This window comes from Pezoporus occidentalis, unplaced genomic scaffold (assembly GCF_034315485.1).
Source record: "Pezoporus occidentalis ecotype Australia unplaced genomic scaffold, CSIRO_AGI_Poc_V1 ctg18, whole genome shotgun sequence".
In the NCBI taxonomy this organism is placed as follows: Eukaryota; Metazoa; Chordata; class Aves; order Psittaciformes; family Psittacidae; genus Pezoporus; species Pezoporus occidentalis.
In genome coordinates, this window is record NW_026913640.1 from 5741699 (window position 1) to 5763225 (window position 21527).

Below are 21527 nucleotides of genomic sequence, written 5' to 3' on the forward strand. Positions count from 1 at the left end.
ATGTACCCACAGCAAATGGATTTTCTTGCAAATTGTAAAGGCAGCCCCCACTTCTGTTGAGGAGCAGGATGGCAGAGAAGGGCAAATACATATCAGTGAGACTTTGAGTAGGGTGGGTAGAAGTGGCTGCTGTGCCTGCAGAGGAAAGGATGCAAGTTCAAGTTCATTCTTCTCCAGCGTTCAGGCTTCCTGCAGGTCAGGAGAGTGGCTCAGCCATCCAAACCTGGGTAGCTCTCATCTAGCTTGGCTTGTGTGTCTGTCTTCTTCCTTTTAGAGTGCTCCTGTTGTTTAGTAGCAATATGCAGAGTTTAATCTTTAGATGCGTAGATGTATCTTCGTTAAAGATTCATACTCTTGTCTCCTTTTCTTCTATTCTGAGATGATTTATCAGATGGAGCTCTGTATTTTTTATAAAGAATGGGTATTTCATTGCAGAGACCTCCATAGGGTCACAGTTGTCATCTTCCCTGTTCAAGGCCGATTTGACTATAGTAAAGCTATTTTAATCTTCTGGTCCCAAAATAGAAGCTATTCCATTTGTGTCATAGAAAATGGCTGTCGGATGATCTTTGCGTGTTTGAACAGAACCTTCTGTCCATTTATTTTATCTCTGGGCACTGTGTCCTCCTTCCCCCTGTCACCCCCTGAGGTTGTTCATGCCTGAGCTTGAGGTGCTGGTTTGGAGCAGCAGGCATCATCATCTTCTTTCCTAAGGTCGGATGGTCTTGTGCTTCCTCTCTGTTTATGTCTCTTTGCTCCTCCCTGGTGGGATGGTTGCTTAGACCCCTTATATGTCAGGACTCAGGGCAGAGCAGAGGTTCTTCCTACCGGTCCTCTTATTGGGCCATGTCTCTTGCATCTGATCTACAGCGGCGGCCCTTAATGTTGTGATGGTAATTAAAGCCCATAGCCCCCTGTTGCCATGGAAACACAGCACTCCACAAATACTGAACACAACTTACGGTTCTATTAATTTTCCCAAACACTCCTTATTCACCAGATTTAAGCAGGGGTTTGTTTCGCAGCCTGGAAAAACACGGTACTCCGGGAATACCCAGCAAGGGGAATGTGTGTGCCTATCTGTTTTAAGATACTGCATGTAAAAACCCACATCCCTGTGGTGAGGAAGGAAAACTATCACCTGTGACCTGTTGCCTTTGTGGTGGTGATGCCACATCAACATCTGGTGTAGGGCTGACACCTTGCTGGGTGGGTGTTGCTTTGATGGAGCAGAAGGATAAACATAGAGGCAAAAACATAGTCTGCGGAGAGATGGTTTTACTGCAGGGCCAGAGTTGCCTGATTGTGGTTCAGTGGAACAAAGTCACCATTCAGGCAAAATATTATTTAGTTCGAATATAAAAATTCCATTCATTCAGCTGAATGACTTAAGAAAATGTGGAAAAGACCTGGTCATTGGCACAAGAAATAGGTGTACTGGATAACTGGCATGCAGCGACAGTGTGGCTGCAGCATTAGCAGAAATCTCTCCCAGTTTAATTCTGTTCTCTGCCCATCTCTTGTAGTCTTTTTCCTGACTTTCAGCTGCCAGATGGCATCTTTTGACAACATTATCACTTGTCTGCATTTTCAAAAGACCAAGAGTCTAACAGGATTGCTGCCTCAAACTTGGACTAGAATCGAATTGGGGTTTGGTGTTTGAAGACAGTGCAGCCCTCAGATATTGGTATAATTAACATGGATATTGTAAAGTCAGTACAAGTTGCTAGTTCTGCTTCACTTGTTTGCTGTATGGCTTTAATATTAAAGCAGAGATTGTATCTAATGAGCTAGGTCACGCTCATTGGAAAATGTGGAATAACACTTTTCCCCTCTAGTGCTGTGTGTCAGCTATTTATTCTCATCATGCTTTTTATTACAGTTTCTGCTATCTTTTATTCTTGCACTTGAGCTAGGGTCTGCTTTGAAAACAGTTATGAATCATCAGTCTGATGCTGTAATTCCTGTGAAGGATACTGGACTGGTAACTAAGGGCTACTGTTTAATTGCTTATGATGGGTTTTAAGCAGCGGATGTAGCCACTCTCTAGGTTCCTTCTCCTGGGGCTTGCATCGATCCATTCCTGGCTGCTAAGAGATCCTGTTCACAGCACTGGTGTTTGAACAAGGCAGGGGGATTTGGGTACCCTGACATCATTCTTGGCTGGTGTGGGAGCTCAGGTGCCATGGCCATGGAGAACGCACCTCAATAATCCTGTGACATTTTAATACTAAGCTAGCCTTTCCTGAAATCTGGACTGATGAGTGTACTGTTGTTCAGAGTTATTGATCGATAGATGTTATGTGTTGCCTTACAAGCTCAAATCTGTCTGACGAGGAATGGGCTGCCGGAGTTTAGGGTCTTATGAAACCTCCGCCATAGCTGTAACGATTTCTTTCCATGCCCTCCCTTTCCCCACTGTGGAAGGTAAGAAAGGGGTATGGTGAAGCATTCCTGTGCCTCCGGAATGAGAAGCAACCAGCACCCATTAGCCTTGAATTGAGAGGAAATACAGGTGGATATTTTCCCACCTGCAGTTGGTTTAAGCTACACAGTGGAAATTAAACATTGATTCAGTGTTTAGATAAATCGTGGTGGGAAAATGTCCATTCTGGCATACAGAGTTATTATCCACAGAACTGAGAGATCTGCATCCTAGGTTTTGGGATAAGGGACACCTGAGTTGAGCAAAGGAACAGGGGTGTCATTCATCAGAGGGTTTTTTTGACCTCTGTTTTTGATTGAGGAAATTGCAGAGGATAGTAAGCAAAATAGGAAATTGTGGTATACTAAAGATAAGTTTTAGTTTGTTAGGTATTTTCCTGGTTGGTTGCTTCTGAGGCATAGTCAGGTTTTTTGGTACAAGTTTGAACAGTCACTTAAGGGCTCTAAATCTCTGGGATTTTAATAAAAGAATTTAAAAATAAATGACTTAAATCTGAGAGCAATCATTGCAGAGCACATATTTCCATTAATTTCAAACTGAAGCTAGTGTTATTTGTGACTTATGTAAAAAAAGACGACCATAGCAAAAAGGCCAAGTTACTGCTACAGTTACAGTTTACTTGTGCTTTGGGTTTTTCTTCTTCAGTACCCATTCAGACAGAAGGAATAAACATAATGAATCCAGATGTAGGTATAAATCCTGACATCTTATGCTTCCATGAAAATGTGTCAAGCTTCTCTAAGTTGAATCAGTAAGTCAGAGCTAGTGGAGGCCTAAGGACAAGGCTAGCTTTTCCAGCCTAAAATAGCTCTCACGCACACTCCACTTCAGAAGATGAAATAGGAATTTGCACAGTTGGGTGTCCAGTCTTGCCCACTTCCCAAGTGGACTGTGTTTTAAAACTGAAAGCAGGGCACCACCTGTACTGTTCGGCTGTTGTAATGAAGTCCCGGGAGAATGATTTCTTACGGAATTACATGACTTGAATAACAGGCCTGGTGGGCTCTTCTACTCTCATTATATTTTTAATAGTTTTGACTATTTTTCTTGTTTACAGCTCTCCTGAGATGATATCGTCCTGTGGAGCTGCTCATCTGCTATGATAAGAGATACAGAAAATAATGTAAGGGATGCATAAAGAGGGTTGAAGAAAGGTGTTATAAATGACAGTGCTCCGGTATTGTGGGTTTCAAGGATATAGTTCTTTACATCAGTGAAACGTCTGCCATCCCAGTTGTTGCTCAGACCACAGATACTGTGTCTGTGGACTTTGTAAATCAGTTGATATTTTGTACTGGGAGCAGCCTGTAAAAAGGCTCGGCAATACAAATCCTGGTGACTGATTCCTCAGTTATGGAACAGCTTCCTCCAAATGCAGCACAGCAATGAAGGAAGCAGGCAGCAGTGTGAAAGTGGTGGAATCTTGATGGGCTTTTTCTGGGTGATGGTAGTAGGTGGCTTGTTTTTAGTTTTTTAATCTTAATGTTGTAATCCACAGTCTATTTTTCCTGCAGCTCTGCTGGCAGTGAGGTGATGGAAGGGTGGTCACGTCAGCTGTGGAAAAGGTGGTGGTTAGTTTATATGGTATTTATTGATGTTTAAGCTAACAGGGCAGTGGTAGACCTGGGGAGCAGCTAGAGGTGGTGTCAACCACCAGCAGAAACAGCCTGCAGTGGGTCCTCCACAAAAAAGCACAGCCTGAGGGCACTTGTCCCTGCATTTGCAGCAGGGATGGGGCAGTGGTAGGAACAAGTCTGCTCACCACTTTTGGTGGTGGGCAGCAGTGACTGCCTGTGTCTCACTGAGGACAAATTCTTGTGATTTCAGTAAACAGAGCTTGTCTCTGCATAGACGTTTCCTAAGAAAGAAGGCTTGTCATGATAATGGGAACATGGCAGTGAAAGCCTGATCACTCAGTAACTTTTCTTACTTTACTTTTTGTTCCAAATTTATAATAAGCTGTTCGAAAAAAGTTTCAACTCTCAATAGGGTTTAGTTACAGCCTTCTAAAAGAGTGGTACAGTTATCTTTGTAGCAAGTATATAGTTGAAGTGTCTCACGTATTTACTGTATAACACTGCCTGGTGCTCTGAAGAGACTGTCATGTGAGCCAGGTAACGTTCAAAGGATATAAATGCTAGAAGCCTTCAAGAAGGTGAATTCAGGATGCTCACTGTCAAGGGTCTGTAACTGCAGTGCATAGAATGGTTCCTGAGGTTTTCCATAGCCTTGCTGATGTAGGACTCACTCTTTTCTTGGGACCTTGGTTACTTGGAGAAGGAGCAGGAGTCCTGGTCATAGTCAATAGTAGGGGTGGGTCTAGCATTTTGTCAATGCACTCTTAAAATGGCTTTCTCTGCCAGTTCTGCATGTCCCTTTCCTCTGACCTGATGGTTGGTATTGCAGGTACCCCTAAGTACCGTATGACATGAGCCATGTGTTCCTCTCCTGGTGTTCTATAAGCAGCAAAATAATTTGGTAAAGCCACAAATTAATGCAGTGTTTTTCTAGAGCGTTTATCTGATTTATATTGCATTACATAAAGAACAGCCATTAGATGAGTCTCATCCCTTCTGTGTTAATCCAGCAGCATGAAGGCAGAGCGAGAGTGCTGCGGGTTGAGCATGAGGGCCCCATGTGTCTCTCTCTTCTTATCTGCTCTCCAATCTTTGAACTCTTACATAATACATTTAAGACTGGGTTTTAAGTAATCTCTCTTGGGGTCTCATTTTGCATACTTAGTCTCTAGTAACAAAGAACTGCTGTGTTCTTCCTTCGTGGAAATCCTTTCCAGAAGGTGCACATTATCTACTACAAGTCAGGACGATGAGCATCAATTTCCATGGCAGAATAGAATCCTGGATTACAAATTACTATTTAATCCTTTTTGCGTCAACGGGTATAACAATCCTTGTAAAATGGGCTCTAAGTCTTGTGCTTGGCTGTGTGAGGTTAAGGCACAAAAAACAAAACAGAGGTTCTCTTGAAAACTAAGACCTAGTGAAATGCATGTGTTCTGCATGAATTTCAGAACATATTTATGACTACGTTTCAGAAGCTAAAAGTAAAGATGATGGGCTGGTACCTAGACTAGCAGTTTTCATTGCTCCGTATGTTTGCTACTACTCTGGGAAAATACAGCAAGTGTGTGTCTCGAGTGTTGCTTACTCAACTGCAAGAAAGAATTTAGACACAAAATAGGCATTGCTCAAATTAGATTTCTTTTGTTATCCCCCATGGATGAGAACATTTACCAAAACTAACAAATGAGGAGGTCTCTTAAGAATGTGAGAAAATCTTTCATTTTCTGAATCATCATGTTACGAGTGTCAAGCAATGTGATTTTGTAAGGGAGAAAAGGGTAAATAAGGTTGGGAGGGGTAAGGATTTAGTGTTTGAAGTTGCAGATGGTGGCTGCAGAGTTTCCTGACCACACAGCTATTTTAAGAGGGGCAAAGTTTAGTAGCTTGCAAAGTTCAGAAAATACATCCCACAGCGACCCACCTACAGTCCTTTGACTGACATGATTATTGTAACATTGAGTATGCTGTCATTTTGTTAGATAACAAGTAAAATAGGTTAGTTGTTAGGAACCATAGCTTCATATGATTAGTTTATTCCATATTTTTATTACGGGTCTCTGTACTAAATCAAATGTGGCATATTGGATAGAATCAGTCCCTCCTTCTGTGAAAACTTGAAGGTAAGTGATGACATATATGCAATATTACTAATGAAACAAGCAGGGTAAGCAGTTTGTTGCTATTATTTTTAATGCAATGTACTTAGAACTTTTAACGTGTAATATTCTACTTTAATAGTCAAAATCCCAAAAAGAGAGTAGGGACAGATTAAAATCACAATCTCATAGTAAAGAACACATTTAATTACTTAGTCATATAACCATTGTTGCACAATGGGGTATTTTTGCACTAGATGCTAATTGCACGTTTCTAGTGTGACATTGCATAATGCGGTGTCCTTGCTGTCACAAACTGGTCATCTTGCAGGTGAAAACTGTGCAGTGCAGCAGCTGTTAGGAAGCCATGAAACCTTTATGTTGTAAAAGGAAAAATACTGGTAGATTTTTTTGGTTTTTTTGTTGCTCGCTTCTGTGACAAATTTACACAAACCAGGGATATTCTCTTAATGTATCTAGCTTTTGTGTTTTGGTAAATCCAGACAAAATCAAAAGTTCTTATAAGAACCTCCATTTGCATAATTAATGCAAAATGGATAATTCTCATTTCTTTATTTGTTGCAGAAAATGGCACCTTACTGAAGAGCATAAGTCACGCTGGAAGAAGGTGCTTCCCTCTGAGATTTAAGTGAGCAACCCCATCTTATGAGGAGAAGGATCTGTCAGCCTTCTTAGTTCTACAATGGGGACTTCAGGTGACGACATGGCTTCGGTGGAGCAGAATGCCTCCTTGAACCCTCTGTGCTTCGAGTGTGGCCAGCAGCACTGGACAAGGGAGAACCACCTCTACAACTACCAGAATGAAGTGGACGATGACTTGGTCTGCCACATTTGCCTTCAGCCCTTGTTGCAGCCATTGGACACTCCCTGTGGACACACTTTCTGTTACAAGTGCCTAAGGAACTTTCTGCAGGAGAAAGATTTCTGCCCGCTGGATCGAAAAAGACTGCATTTTAAACTCTGCAAAAAATCCAGCATTCTTGTTCATAAACTGTTAGACAAGCTGTTTGTTTTGTGCCCCTTCTCTTCCGTGTGTCAGGAAGTCATGCAGCGATGTGACCTGGCAGCACATCTCAAAAACAGGTGAGTGGTTCAGATGCTTGCACTGCATATTCCTTACATGCTTGGTAGGCCAGTTTGTGCAGCAATAGGAATTGGAGACAGGAGGGAGGAGAGGGTTGGTAGTGGTTTTTAAATTCACAGTAAAAGACCATAGGAAATGGTCAGTCTGTAACTGTGCACAGCTAAAGCACTGGATCCCCTTTTGGACACCAGAAATAGTGTAGAAGACCTGGAGAGAGCCATGGGGAGAACATGATTCATTAGAGGTCTCAAAACCATGATTTGAATGGAAAAGTTAAAGAAAATGGGGGCTGTTTATGTGTGCTAGGAACAAATGAGATTTAGTTTAGATTTTAGGAAAAAAGACTTTATAATGGTCTGGAGCTAGCACAGATTCCTTAATTTTGGAAGTGTGTATGAGTGTGTTAAGCCAGGCTTTATCAGGAGCAGTTACAGCAGAATTGGTTCTGCTTTGGGGTAGGTAGATGGAGACGAGGTCTCTCTCGAGATTTCTCCAGGACCTATTTGTTTTTAAAAACTACCTTTTTACTGAACAGGGTGATTGATGGTATGTCCTGCAAGCCTGATGTGGTTTCCAGGGGGTTTTGTTTGGTTGTTTTGACTGCTTATAGAACACTTCCAGCACCCTGTTAATCCAGTAGAAACTCATTACTTCACACTAGTGGGAATTTCTGGTGTAGCTTAAGTGAGCGTTTTTGTGTCAGAGAGATACATTGCAATGCTACCCTCACCTAAATGTTTAGGACTTGATTTTGAACTGTTAATAATTTTATAGTCCTTATGATTCCTGTCCTACCCTAAATATTTAAATATTGAAAGGATGACCATATAGAAAGAGGGAAAGAGGATTATTATTGTAAGGTTGGACCAGATGATCCTGTAGTTCTCTACGCTGAAGCCACCTGACTCTTGCAGGCTCCTCATATCGTTGGCTGTAAGAGAAAAATGTGCATCAAAGCCACTCTCATCTTCTGCTTTTTCCTGAGTCTACTGTGATTCCCAAAGCTAGATCACTCCTAGTGCCTCCTTTTCTTTCTTTTTTTTTCCTCCTTTTTTTTTTTTTTCTGGAAAAATTAAAACCAAGACCCAAACACTCCACTTTCCAAAGCAGTACTGTGTTTTATTTTGCATTGCAGCTGTAAATCTTGCCAGAGTTACTGCTTAAGGTCACTTTGCTGGCAGTTTTATTAGCAATAGCAAAGGCATTTGGGTTGCTTGTCTGCAGTCTTTGCTTAAATTCAGCTCCTGCTTGGAAAATTATTTAGTGCAACTGGTTTGAAGCTATTTGGTGTGTTTGCTTTTATCAAACCTCTAGACTGGGCAGAAGCTGATGGCATAAGTTACAATGAAATCTTTCTTTTCAGGAGTCAGTAAGCAAATGTGTTTTTTGAGCCCCTACTGTTATTCCATGGAATATGCTGTAAACTACATCTTAATTTTGTATGAAAGCTCTTTTTATCTGCAGAGAGGGATTGCTGCTGGTGTTCCAAGAAGTCAGCTTTTAAATGAGAAACCCAGCAGACTTGGCTGTAGAAAAAAAATTGAATCAAAATCCGTTTTCTTCTCTGTCTGATATAGGTTAAGAGAACACAAAGGTGAAAACTTTGCTTTGTCACCATCCAGAATTGAGCAAAAGCTGGTGCTGGAGGGAGGAGAGAAGTGAGTCGATGAATATAAGGAGAGCTCATTTTACATCCCAACAACTGCCCTTTGAGTTTCCCAGTAAATAACATCTCTTGGTTGCTTTATCTGGTTGTTTCAGTATCTCTATTCTTGAGCATCTTGATTCATGAAAGAAATTAAATAATTTCTGGAAATTCTAAAAAACATTCCTGCTTTTCTTCTTGCTCCTAGCCAGGATATTCTGACTTTGTAGGTAGACATGAAATGCTGTTCCTGTAGGACACATTTCAGCCCTTTTTTATGCAATTTGTTCTATGAGAGTGAATTTCCATACCGATAAAACCAATCTTCAATACTTGTTTTGATCCCGAGATGCTCATCTGTGTACATAACCTCTTACAAGACTTAGTCCAAAATGCTCTTTATCCCAGGTATTCGGCAAAAACAGTATTAGTGAAGGTGTGAACCTTTAGGGATTTATTTGCCCTTGTTAACCGGTACAATTGCTGTATGGTTTTACTGTTTGTAAGTAATAATAAAAGTCCTTTTACATTGCAGTTGGAAATGAAAAATCTCCTTACAGATGTGCTAGAATGCCCGTCTGGGCTTTGGAAGCATATAGGATTCTTCACTATGAGGGTGTGAGCAACTGAAACAGGTTGCCCAGAGATGATGTGTCTGCCCCATTCCTGGCAGTGTTCAAGGCCAGGTTGGATGGGCCTTTGGGCAACCTGGTCTATTGGAAGGTGTCCCTGCCCATGGCAGGGGGTTGGAATTAGATGATCTTTAAAGTCCCTTCCAACCCAAACCATTCTGTGATTCTGTGATTCTCTGATTTGGCATGTCCTGAATTAATGTCTCCACCAGACAACTACTTCCCTGGTGATGCAGTTGCACGATACCAAGCTAAAGTCGTAGTCTGTTGCAATTACTGGTTAAGGTGGGGAAGAATCTGGAGTTTTTTCCTTTTGTGCCTTGTAGAGCCCTGCACAAAAGGGATTCCTCTGAGCTGAGTCGGTGTGCTCAGGAGGCTGCTTACATTTCTTCATATTAGCCTTTGAAATGATAATTAAATATCATTGGCAAAAATAAGCCTCAAATCTATTTATATTTTAAGCAATGACTTTCATCAGCTGCCAGGTAACGACATGCTCTGTGAATGAGGGTGGAGGAGGACCTGGCTGTGGTTGGGAAGGCTGTGACAGAAATGGGACACTTTCAGGGCTGATTTTTGTTCCATCCTGGTTTGATGGGAGTTTAAAAAAAAACAAACCCAGGGTTTGTTTTGCCATCTACAGCAGATCCTTTGGGACCCACAGGCCTTTTGAGCTGACTGAGTAACAGTCAACAGCACAGTGTTTTGGTAGAAGATACCCAAGTATCTGATTCACAGAAGTAGTCTACTAAGGCTGGACTCCGCCATTCAAGCTCAGTGGGATGAGAGCATGGTCCTCTGACCGTGCTGGTTTTGAGCTGTTCATTCATCTCTGCTGAAAAATCACCACTCCTGTAGCAGAGCAGTTTAGGGACAGCAAGGGTGCACATTTTTGGGAGGCTTTGTCCTAAACTCTTGTGGATCAGCGTGGGAGAGCACATCTGTCACAGCTCCCATTAGACAACGGGTTTCCTCTCCATGAGCATTTACCCCTTGCCGTGTTGCTGCAGAGTGAAGAATGTTGGAGATTGCTCTCTTTTTCCCCCCCTGTTGCCAGGGCTAAGATTTGAGGGAGTGTGAGGGTAACCCATCAAGTTAAAGCATTTCAGACATGTTGAGGGAAGGGATTTGCATCTCTCCTTTTCTTGGCCTTTTTGGGATCTTTTTTTGAGGTTTGCATTTGAAATGGTCAGTGATAAAACTTCCTGATGAGTTTCACCTCTGTCTGTGTGTCTCTGCCATTAGAGTAAATTGAGACTGGCCAGATTTCTTTGCTGATCAGTCCCACTGTGCCAGTGATCTGATGTAATAAATACTACCTGAGCAAAACCAAGACGTAGGGTTGTGTTCCATCATTGAAATAAACTTTTTCATGTCATTTTCATCTTTTGTGCTTGCACTTTCTTAATTTTGAAGAGCAAGATGACCAGCAGTGTCCTTGTAGAAAGCCCCCAAAAATGTTTTCTTAAATATGTAATGTCATAATGTGAGCTGTCCCTGATTTCTGTATTTCTACATATTCAGCACATTTGGATTGCCTAATACTATTCTTCTAAATATGTGTATCACGACTTTAATATATCTGTATATAGCTCTCTATAGATATATCTCACATTATGTATGTATAACACTGCTGGGGGGTCACAAAAGCCATACGGGTGTCTTTATCAACATTCTTCAGAGATGGATAACTTTGGTAACATTTCTTGAAAATCTCTCAAGCCAAAACAGTGTAACCATATAATTACCAAATGACCTTCACAGAATGTTAGAACAGAATTGTGATTCTCGAAACATTCATGTTTAACAAGTCAGGACATCATTAGACTTCTGCTGTCTTTTACTCTCTTAACCCATTTCTTCTCCTGTTGCAGAAATAAATCATTTCTTCTTTTGTTATGACAATCTGTCACATTCCCAAAACAGGGGGTCCTTGTCCTTTCAAGAACACGGTTCCTTTTTTCTGCTGCAGCTACAAACATCTTTAGGTGGTCAGCAGCTCCAGAAGCAGGAAATTTAAGAAGGACATCAAATACTGTAAGAAGCGGAATATCAGACACTGGCAAAACTGTCACACAGGCAGAAGTAAGATTGATGCCCACATCCAATTATCTACACATAAATGTAAGACCATTCGACTAATGAAAGCTTTCCATGAATTTGCAACATTGCAGCCCTTCTTTGCAATAAACTATTGTAGGATTTTAAATGTAAGCAAAAAAATTATTGCAGTAAGAATAATGGGAACTCGTAAAAGTCAGTATATAGTGAAAAGGGCGAAATGCTGATGAAGCATTGTTACATGATGGAAAGCAAAAAATTGCACCTCCTGTATGAAGTCAGGAAGAAAAAAGGGGAGACAGGAGGAGGACAAAACACTACTGATTCAAGAGGAGATAATGAGCAGAGTGGTTATTTTTGCTAAACTTTTCATACAAACTCCTAGACAAGCATTTTTTTCCCAGTATCTTAACACTTAGATTGCAATAGAAGTAAAATTTTAATGTCTTTCTTCCCCCAAGTGACTTGAGGAAAATACGATGTTTCCTTCTCTTGGCTTACTAAAGTGAAAGGAGATTGCTTCAGTGGAACACAGTATCTGTGTCTTTGAATGGGGCTTTTTTTCTGCGAAGTTTTATGCCAGTCCTGTTTAACCTTTTAGTGAGGCTACCTTCTAGAAACTGGAATGCCCATAACAGAGTAAATCCACATTCAGAGCGTTTTACAGCACACTGCCAAAAACCTAAGTAGTAGAAGTTTTGTGTAGAAGGCAGTATCGGTTTGGGGTTCTGTCCACTAAAACATTTCCAGTGTGTTTAATTATTTTTATGATTAGCTTAAATCTGTGGCTTTGAAGAAGACCGATGTTGCTTGATGGATACTTGGACATTTTATGCTCCAAACATTACTGTAGGTTTGAACCATGGTATTAACGCTGTCTTCACAGGTGTCCTGGGGCTTCTCATCGAAGGGTTGCTCTAGAGAGAAGGAGAACAAGCAAGCTGCAGGCAGAAGCAGAGGGTGAGAGTGGTCCTGGTGGAACGGAGCAGCCTAGCAGTTTATCTCCAGATGCAGATCAGGGAATAGTGCCAGCCGAGCAGAACTTCACCTCGCCCACCCTTCCCGCATGGACAGATGAGCCCAGCATCGACAATCCGACTTTTGAGGAGAACACTGTAGCAGACAGTATGTCATCACTTATCTTCTCAAGTGTCTTATCAGATGTGGAAGCATTTGTGGTGTCAGAGCTTGTCTCTTGCCAACCGTGAATGCACATCTTCATCTTCTGCTCTTTTCTTTTGCAATTCCTGACTAAATCTTAGTGGGTTTTGGTTATGTGCAAGTATGCAACTGGGATATGAGCACAGGAAGGAAAGAAATATCTCACTGTGTGCCAGGTATTGTGTTGCTGTATCATCATTTGTCATAGCATGGTGCACAAGAGTTTATGTTAATCCACCAGTATCACTGGCCTTGCAGTGAGATGGAAGGACTGTAATTTCTATGGTGCTTTCTAAGATGAGATTTCTTTTCCCCTCTTCCCTTTTCCCCCTACCCCTAACCCTGGATCATCAGCCTTCCCACACATGGAGTGCTGTCCTGCTCGAGCAAAAAGGCAGCTGAGTAACTCCTGCGTTTGTCTACGCTGAGCAAGCAGTAACATCTCTAGCAACTGGGATTTCAGAGATGAAGCGTTGAGCCTTACCACAGAGGGAGGTGGTCCTGTCCCCTTCCTTCTCCTCAGTATTTGCCATCCTTTAGTATCCACCTTTTTCCTCTTTAGTTGACTCCATGTTTTCTTCAGAAATGGGCTCCTTCCCTTAACCCAGTGACTCAACAACAGCTCCAATTGCACTTGTGAATCCAGCTGATAAAGAGGCGTGACCAAGTCATGGTCTATGGTGTAAAGCCTAATGCATATTTTTATCATTAATACCACATGTGAATGCACAAGTGGCCCAATTAGAAATTAACTGTATGAAATTTATAATAAAGGACAGGATCCAGAGGGTTCAGAATATCTTTTCCAACCCAAATGGCCCCATTTCAGGAAGCATGGATGCTGCTTAGTCATTAGAGAGCTGTTTTGATAAGCTAAGTGTTCCAACAAGTAGTGGAACTCATATGATTGCACTTGTTTTAGTTTGTTGCTAAACCGTTGTCATGTGGCCTGTCTACATTGTCCTTTGGTGATTTGCTTTATTGAAAGTGAATGAGGTATAAAGGATATTAATCATCTTTCTTTTTAAAAATAATTGGCAGCAAATCAACAGCCACCTACCTTGCCTGAAGGAGAGATCACTACTATTGAAATTCATCGGTCCAATCCTTATATCGAATTAGGAATTAGCATAGTGGGTGGCAATGAAACGCCTTTGATCAACATTGTCATTCAGGAGGTTTATCGAGATGGGATCATTGCCAGAGATGGAAGACTTCTTGCTGGAGACCAAATACTTCAAGTATGAAACCTAATTATGTATTCTGTCTGCTTGCTTTCCATTCACTCCTTGCAGAATTGCCTGTTAAATGAGATGGGAGATTTTCCTTGTCATACGATGTTGAGTAAATGTTAGCTTTGCAATTATCAGTTGGAAGGCAAATTAATATGCAGAGCAGAGCCTTTTCTAGCACTTTTGGCTATCGTGTTTTATGCTGTATGTTGGACCAGTCCCTGGAATTAGTTTTCCTCCTCAGCATCTCTTATCAGTGTTTAAAATATGAGTTTATTTTTCTGTTGTTAAATGTTGTGGGACTTGGTCTTTATTCCAGATTTATGCATTCTTTCTGTAGGAACCCAAGGTTACTTCTGGCTAATAAGTTGGCATAACTTGTGCTATGTAGAAAGCAATTTGTGGATTGTAAGGCTGACTTCATCTAAACTCTTATTTTAATCTGGCTTCGCTGTTACCTTCCAGTACCCTAAGCAGCTGATCTGCATTTTCAGTGTGTGTGAAAGAGTCCCTGATACTCTTTTCTGGCATGATCTAATGTGAGTGCTTTAAATATTTTCCAGCCCTCTACCCCAAACAATTAAAATTTAAGCTGGCTATGCTTGAATGTGTATTTTGGCTATGATTTTATATAATTAGCCCCAAGCAATGTAAAAAGATCAAATTATATTAATTTTGGAGTTTTAATTTTGTATTAGGGGAAAACATCGCTCATAGGACTCTTAAGAATGGCAGTAACTGAGTTCTACATAAACAAGACATTCCTCCAGCTTTTTCCTATTTTAATCATTCTACCTGAAACAAAAATATTACCATCATTTCAAAATTACTTCAATAACAGTGTTTGCTTTTGATCTCATAGTCTAAGATCAGTCCAAAAGTAGTATCAGCCTTTTTCATTTCACTTTCTTGAAGTGAAGCCAATAGAAGTAGCTTAAATGTTGTAGTTACACTTAGAATGAAATAAGTTTGCACTTCAGAAAATAAAGTCCCTTTTGAGAAATTGTGCCTTTTTCCTCTGTTGGAGTGTTAGCGTAGGGGCTGGCTGAGAAAGCAAGAGGTTTCAAAAATGCTGCCTTTTTAACAATCAGTTGCAGACAGTGAATGCTACCTAATTTATTCTGATATTCAGGTGCTCTCCTTGGTTGCCAGAAAACAGGGAGCTTGAGCTCCAGTGAAGCTTTGGAAGGTCTTGCTGTTTGGGCAGGTGTCAGTTATAGTTTCCAAAGCCGTAAGTGGCAATAAATGGGTATGAATGGGATTTATAAGCTGCAGTGTCTTCTCTATCAGTGTGCTGGCATTGGGGCTGTCAGATGCTAGGGTGGTATCCATGAGAGTCTTTCAGTCACACCATGGGAAGGGTTCAGGAGGTAACAGCCAACCTTTTTGGAAGATACAACATCTTTATTGCTTTAAATTTACCCGTGCAGCTGCTGAACTGTTGTGTTAAAATGCCCAGGCTCGGTCTCTGCCAGCTGTAATTAAGTGCAGAGTTCAATGCAGCTCAGCATGCACACTCCAGTCAGATATTTCTGCAAACGTCTTCGAAGGCTTTTATGAGCAGCGAAGAAGTAAAAGAAAGCCAGAAAGGTCTGCTAGGTGAAACTCAGCATTTTCTTGCCCAGTCAAACAGGAAGTATTGCCCTTCTAAGATTTGAAGGAACATCATTTAGTAACAGCTACTTAAAGGCGCATGTTGTCTGCAGGGTATAGATAGGTGCCTGATATTTTCAAAATGGTCTACAGATTGTCCCTTTTTTTGTGCTAAACTGTGACTGTAATTCATGCAAAATATGTCCTAATGAGAATCTCCTTCCCCCAGAAATGCTAAGGCTGTTTTATTATGAAATTGTTAACTGCCTTGTAGACAGAAGAATTACGTATTATCACATATATTCTTCTGTGCCCTTTGAATGCTTCCGTATTTTACGTATTTACTTTAGCTAGCTAAAGTATAAGTAATAAAAGTAATAAAGTATAATAAGTATAGCTAAAAATAAAACTAGATTTAATTTAAGGGCTCTTGACGGATGAGTCCTAGTTGGTTTTGCAGGTGGCAGCTCTAAATGTTATTTCTCCTAGCTGTGCCTCTTCTTCCTCTGCACAAGGTTACAACCTGTCTCAGGGCAGTAGCAGACCAGGATATGGCCATGGTTTGGTGTGTGAGCTCACAGTGCTGCTGGGAGTAGCAGCTTTGTACTGGTATTGGGCTGGAGGTGGCTCAGCAAAGGTGCAACTACCCCTTCACCGAGCTGAAACCACCATGGCTTTATGGTTTGACATTGATCTCTCGGAGCTCCTCCAGTCAGATGTGTGATATAAATGTGGTGGCTGTTGTACATAGATCAGGTCCTTTCCCTTCCTATTTTTTTAAGTGTTAATATTGCTATTATATGGTGGGAAGCTGCAAGTTTCTATTTTAACTGAGGTTGCACTGCAGAGCATGAAAAGACTTAGCTGAGGCAGGTCAGTATAGTTGATCTGGTGTTAGTTTCTCTCTGCTGAAATTATGGGGCACGGGTTCCTCCATCAGGGCACAACAATACATGCTAAGGATGAAGTTGTACTGTTGACTTTAAACCCCATCTTATGAAACAAGGCAAACACTGTGCTGGGTTTTGTGGTTTTCCTGTTTTCTGCCAAATCTCATTGCACTGTCAATTTTTATCTTTATAGCACAAGAAATGACTGAAAATTACTGATCTTGGTATCAATTGGTGATGTAACAAATACAGTAGGGTAATAGGGAGGGAAAGTTTAATCTGTTTTTCATTTACAACTGAATTTTGAGTGATAATGGGTTATAAGTCTGAAGCTGACCTAGTTGAAGTCAGTGAAAAATGTCCTAATTTCATGCTAAGACTTGAGAACTTGTACAACCTTTTTTTTTTCATTGAAATAGAATATTGAAATAGAATTGAATAATGAACAAATTTCATTATTTTGGATTTCAAGCTGTTTGTTTTTTTTTTAATTTTTCACATCATGGAAGTACTGCATATTGTTAGACATAGGCTTTCTTCAGAGATTTTGATGTATTCTTTTTATGGCTATTATTTTAAAGTGATGCTGGGCTTGATACTGAAAGCCCATACGAAGTTCTTGTCATGGAGAGCAAACAACATAAAGATCTAAGGAAAGCAAGTGTAGGAGACCAGGAGAACAAAAAACCCTAGAGTGTGATGACAGAAGGTGTTGACTTAGAGAGATGTCACCTTTGTGGGGAAAAAGCCTCAAGTTGCACCGGGGAGGTTTAGATTGGATGTTAGGAAAAAAAAACTTCTTTACCAAAAGGATTGTTGAGCATTGGAACAGGCTGCCCAGGGAAGTGGTGGAGTCACCATCCCTGGAGGTATTTAAAAGACACGGTGCTTAGGGACATGGCTTAGGGGTGAATTTGGAAGTGCTGGGTTAATAGTTAGTACTCGGTGATCTCAAGGATCTTTTCAAATCTAAAGGTAGGCTTGTAGTTTGAGCAGCCAAAGTGGGTTTGCAGGAGAGGATGGAATGCTGAGAGAGGAAGCTTGGTAGGGTCAGATATGTAGGTTGCTCTACGGTTGGTTTTGCAGTGAGCTCTGAATTTAGTTTGGAGAGGGTGTAGCCAGGAACAATTAAACACGTGAAAATATCATTCCAGTTTCATTGTTGTTGTTGCTTTTCAGGTCAACAGCTTTGACATAAGCAATGTGTCCCACAACCACGCTCGAGCTGTGCTCTCCCAGCCATGCTCAGTGCTGCACCTCACTGTGCTGCGAGAGAGGCGGTATGGGAGCCGCACACACAACCATGCGGACACCACCAGCTCCCTGCGGGAAGACAGCTTTCAAGTGACGCTGCACAAGCGCGACTCCAGTGAGCAGCTTGGCATTAAACTTGTGCGCAGAACAGATGAGCCAGGGGTCTTTATTCTTGACCTTTTGGAAGGGGGGTTGGCTGCCCAAGATGGCAGGCTCTGCAGCAACGACCGTGTACTTGCAATTAATGGACATGACTTGAAGCACGGGACGCCTGAGCTTGCTGCTCAGGTTATACAGGTAATTTGTATTCCCTACCTGAGTCCTTAGCTCAGCTTTATTTCTTGGGCAAAGCCTGGGGTAGAGGCTGTCCAGACATAACAGCTTGTGTAATGCCTAAAAGCCTGCAGCGATGCAATTTGCTGTGATTTATGTTCTGGAAATAATAGTGCAAAACAGGGCCTGCTTTGGTACCTAGCAGAATGAACTTTACCTCCTCAGAAATGAAAAGTGCTTTAGTCTTCCCTGGAATACAGCTTGAAGGTTAAAAGACTGATCTTTCGAGCAAGGAGTTACTACAAGCAAGCATATAGCCTATTGCTTAGCAGAAAAGAGGAAAAAAAAAAAAGGATTATTATTATGTATAAATCATAGCTTAAGTCGCTCAGTAAGCTCTATAAAAGTGGGCTTTGTTTTGTATTGATTTGCCTGTGCCTGGAATTGGGGATAAAACAGGGAAGTGATTTGTCAGACTTCATAGAGGTAAATAGATAGCGGCTGGGAAGGAAAAAAATAGGTCTTACATGAGTCCTGTGCAGTAAAACTCATTTTCTGAGTGTTCAAGAAAGGGCTGTTCCCAATGTCTGGCTCCAAACTGGACACAAATATTACCCAAAGGTTGATGCATTGTGACATATGACCCTTCTCTGTTCCCACAGGAAAACCTTAACTCCATGCCTTTCTCACAGTCTGTAAGAAAACAGCTGCAGCACATTGCCGCTTTCTGCTGATGGGATGTTGGTGAAAATTGCTCTGGTTTTAGGAAAGTTGGAATAGACCAGTAGTGGGTTCTTGCAGTCTAGTTGAGTTATCTTTGCTTAGGCCATCATCATATAGAGAACTGCAGTGCAAATGAGTAGTAAATATTTGTTTCAGGAATCAATTCAGTAACTTCCCTTGCAGTTAAAGGAAAATAACAACAACCTTGAGAACTGTAATTTCAGTTTCCCAGTTTTTTGACAAAGTGGTCAGATTTTTATACTGGGTGACTTTTATCTATTGAGGCATGGTTTTGCAGCAATAGAAAGAATTGATATTTTTGTTTAACATCTGGTAACTGAGTCTCCTGATACTCCCCTAACTCCAGAATCTAATAGTCTGCTCTTGTATGACATCTTTCTTGAAAGTCTCTTAAGGAAGTACCAGAGGTGTTCAGAGCTTTTGACCAAAATCTGAAGACTCTGGAAATTTCCAACATATTTCACTATCTATTTTCCTTCCTCTCTGCTAATAATCAATATCCCATCTTGCTAATTACTTTGCTTTATGTATTCGACAGGCTAGTGGGGAGAGAGTGAACTTGATCATCTCTAGACCCCTGAAGTCACAGACAGTCAGTATTATCCGAGACACTGGGACTCACAACAGCAACCCACACCAACACCAGTCCCAGCAGCAGTTTCACAGCCGACCTAACTCACATAAGGTTGGTGTTTCTCCTTCTAAGAGGTATAAATATCATTTTACTTACATTATAGTCTAAGTGTGTAGTGAGGTAAGACTGGAAGAAAGGGATTTATCTTCTTTTTTACATACTTTCTTTTTAAAAAAGAAAGGCAGGCAACTCCTGTGCAATGGTTTTTCATTGTTTTTCTGGATTTGCTGACTGCAGTGAAAGAAGCAAGTTCTCTGAGCTCATACAGCTGTAACTAAGTGGCTCATGTGTTACTGCTGCATGGGAGAGCTGTCATTCAAGGATGTTAATTTTTTTGTTGATGCTATTGCTAGCTGCAACCAGTAAGGACTTTAAAATGGTCTCTCTTTGTCATCATGAAAACACATGTATTTTAATTTCTCAGGAGCTTCTTTGTAGTTCTAGGCCATATTCTACTGATAAATGAGGTAATGCTGATGTTCACCGAAACATCAAAAGATTTGGTGCTGTTTTGTGTCTAATCTTTTGACCATGTGGTTTTGTAGAGCAGTCGTAGAATTTAGCTTGTTCCAGTGTAGGATGCTGAGAGAAACTGGAGTGAAATTTTCAGCATGGGCCTTCATAAACTTTCTGACTATATTTAAGTATTTACATGAATGGCTTGTTTTGGTTTGAGCTTTTTTTTTTCCCTGACCTGGAGGAAATCCAGCCAAAGCTGATTTGCACTACTTAGTGCTTTTAAACCATTTTGTTGAAGTGCCTAAGTATAGCATTGGGGTGTATTTAGTTATGTTTTCTGGTTTTTCTTTAAGTTTAACGATGTTATTTATCCTTGTCAAACAGGATCTTTCCCAGTGCGTTACATGCCAAGAAAAGCACATTACTGTGAAAAAAGAGCCGCATGAATCCCTGGGAATGACAGTGGCAGGAGGCAGAGGCAGCAAAAGTGGCGAACTGCCCATCTTCGTGACAAGCGTACAGCCTCACGGGTGCTTGGCAAGAGACGGCAGGATTAAACGAGGTGGGGCCTGGCCTCCCTGCGGCATGGCACGGGTAGCCTCTGATTGCTTGTTGAATAATAGGGTCTCTGGAGTTGGGTGGTGTCAAAAAGTCGTCCCGCAGATGTAAGGAAGCATCCACAGATGGATGCTTTTCTTTATGTTTCAATAATGGAAATACACTATTTAGTATCACACTTCCACCTTTTCTAGGAAAGGGATGTTTAGAGAACTACAGCAGGGGAAGCGGATGAGACCAGGAAATGTCTGGTTAAATTCTTTAAAGCTGACGGTAATCCCCTGAGCTGAGGGTCTGGTGTGATGCTTTGTACTGTATAGTACATGCATCCTGTTTTTGTGTTTAATTGGGTGGGCTGGGCCCCAGTTCTGCCTGAAGAATCTCTGCTCCTCAGTATAATATCTAAACAGGAGAGATGCTCTGATGACAGGCTGCAGCTCACCCACGCTAAGTTTACCCTGAGAGCTACGTCAGTGTTCATCTTGGTTCATAAATGCTTTCTTATCCTCTGGGGCAGCTTGGGTTTGCCAGTCTTCCTGGGTGCTATAGCACCCGTCCTTGTTCCTCAGCTTTGCAGAAGGCAGGTGGAGATTAGACTTAGTGTAGATGAAGGCAGGCCTGCCTGTTTGACAGCAAAGGATCTGATGATTAAAACATAGGGAAAACAAAGACTGCCTATGGATCTCTGCAGTTCAGGGTTCACAGAATTACAGATTTAGGACAGAAATTTAGGAAAAGAATTTCACAGATTGCAAGTTTAAAAAGAACAATGTGGGAGCATACTTACATGCTTCTGAGAGAGGGAGATTTACACCCACATACCAATGGGTATGCTCTTTCTGTACTACTATGAAATGCAAACTTGAGAGAAGAATCACAATTGCTCTTGCATTGTATAACACTAAAGCAGCCATAGCAGCAACAAACGTAATTTCAAGTTAAGCTGCACCTCAACTTTAGCTTTCCTTGGGAGGAAAAAAGCTTTTCAAATATGAGTCTCATTCCAAATGTGACCCAGGCATTTGCACTTCTGCTTTTATCAGTAGGCGAGGCATTGTGTGAAAGAGAAGGCTGTCACTGCTTGGGCAGTAAATAAAATCCTTGTTTTCATCCTGAGGCTTTTAAAAATATTCTGAAATAAATTACAAATTGTGGCAGTTT

At 41.2% G+C, this 21527-nt stretch overlaps 1 protein-coding gene across 5 annotated transcripts in view; it reads left to right on the forward strand.

Moving 5' to 3' along the window:
- LNX2 (ligand of numb-protein X 2) overlaps positions 1–21527 on the forward strand; it is a 55007-nt gene that overhangs the window by 25723 nt on the left and 7757 nt on the right. For 3 of the 5 annotated variants that reach the window (XM_062615125.1, XM_062615121.1, XM_062615123.1), the window contains exons 2-7: positions 6711–7229; positions 12455–12693; positions 13771–13970; positions 17624–17995; positions 19254–19400; positions 20193–20370. In XM_062615125.1, the coding sequence (XP_062471109.1) occupies positions 6829–7229; positions 12455–12693; positions 13771–13970; positions 17624–17995; positions 19254–19400; positions 20193–20370 (1537 nt within the window). In that variant the 5' untranslated portion in view covers positions 6711–6828. Of the gene's footprint in view, positions 1–3946; positions 4012–4838; positions 4925–6710; positions 7230–12454; positions 12694–13770; positions 13971–17623; positions 17996–19253; positions 19401–20192; positions 20371–21527 lie in introns of those variants that run through there. The other 2 variants (XM_062615122.1, XM_062615124.1) reach the window with 2 other exon arrangements.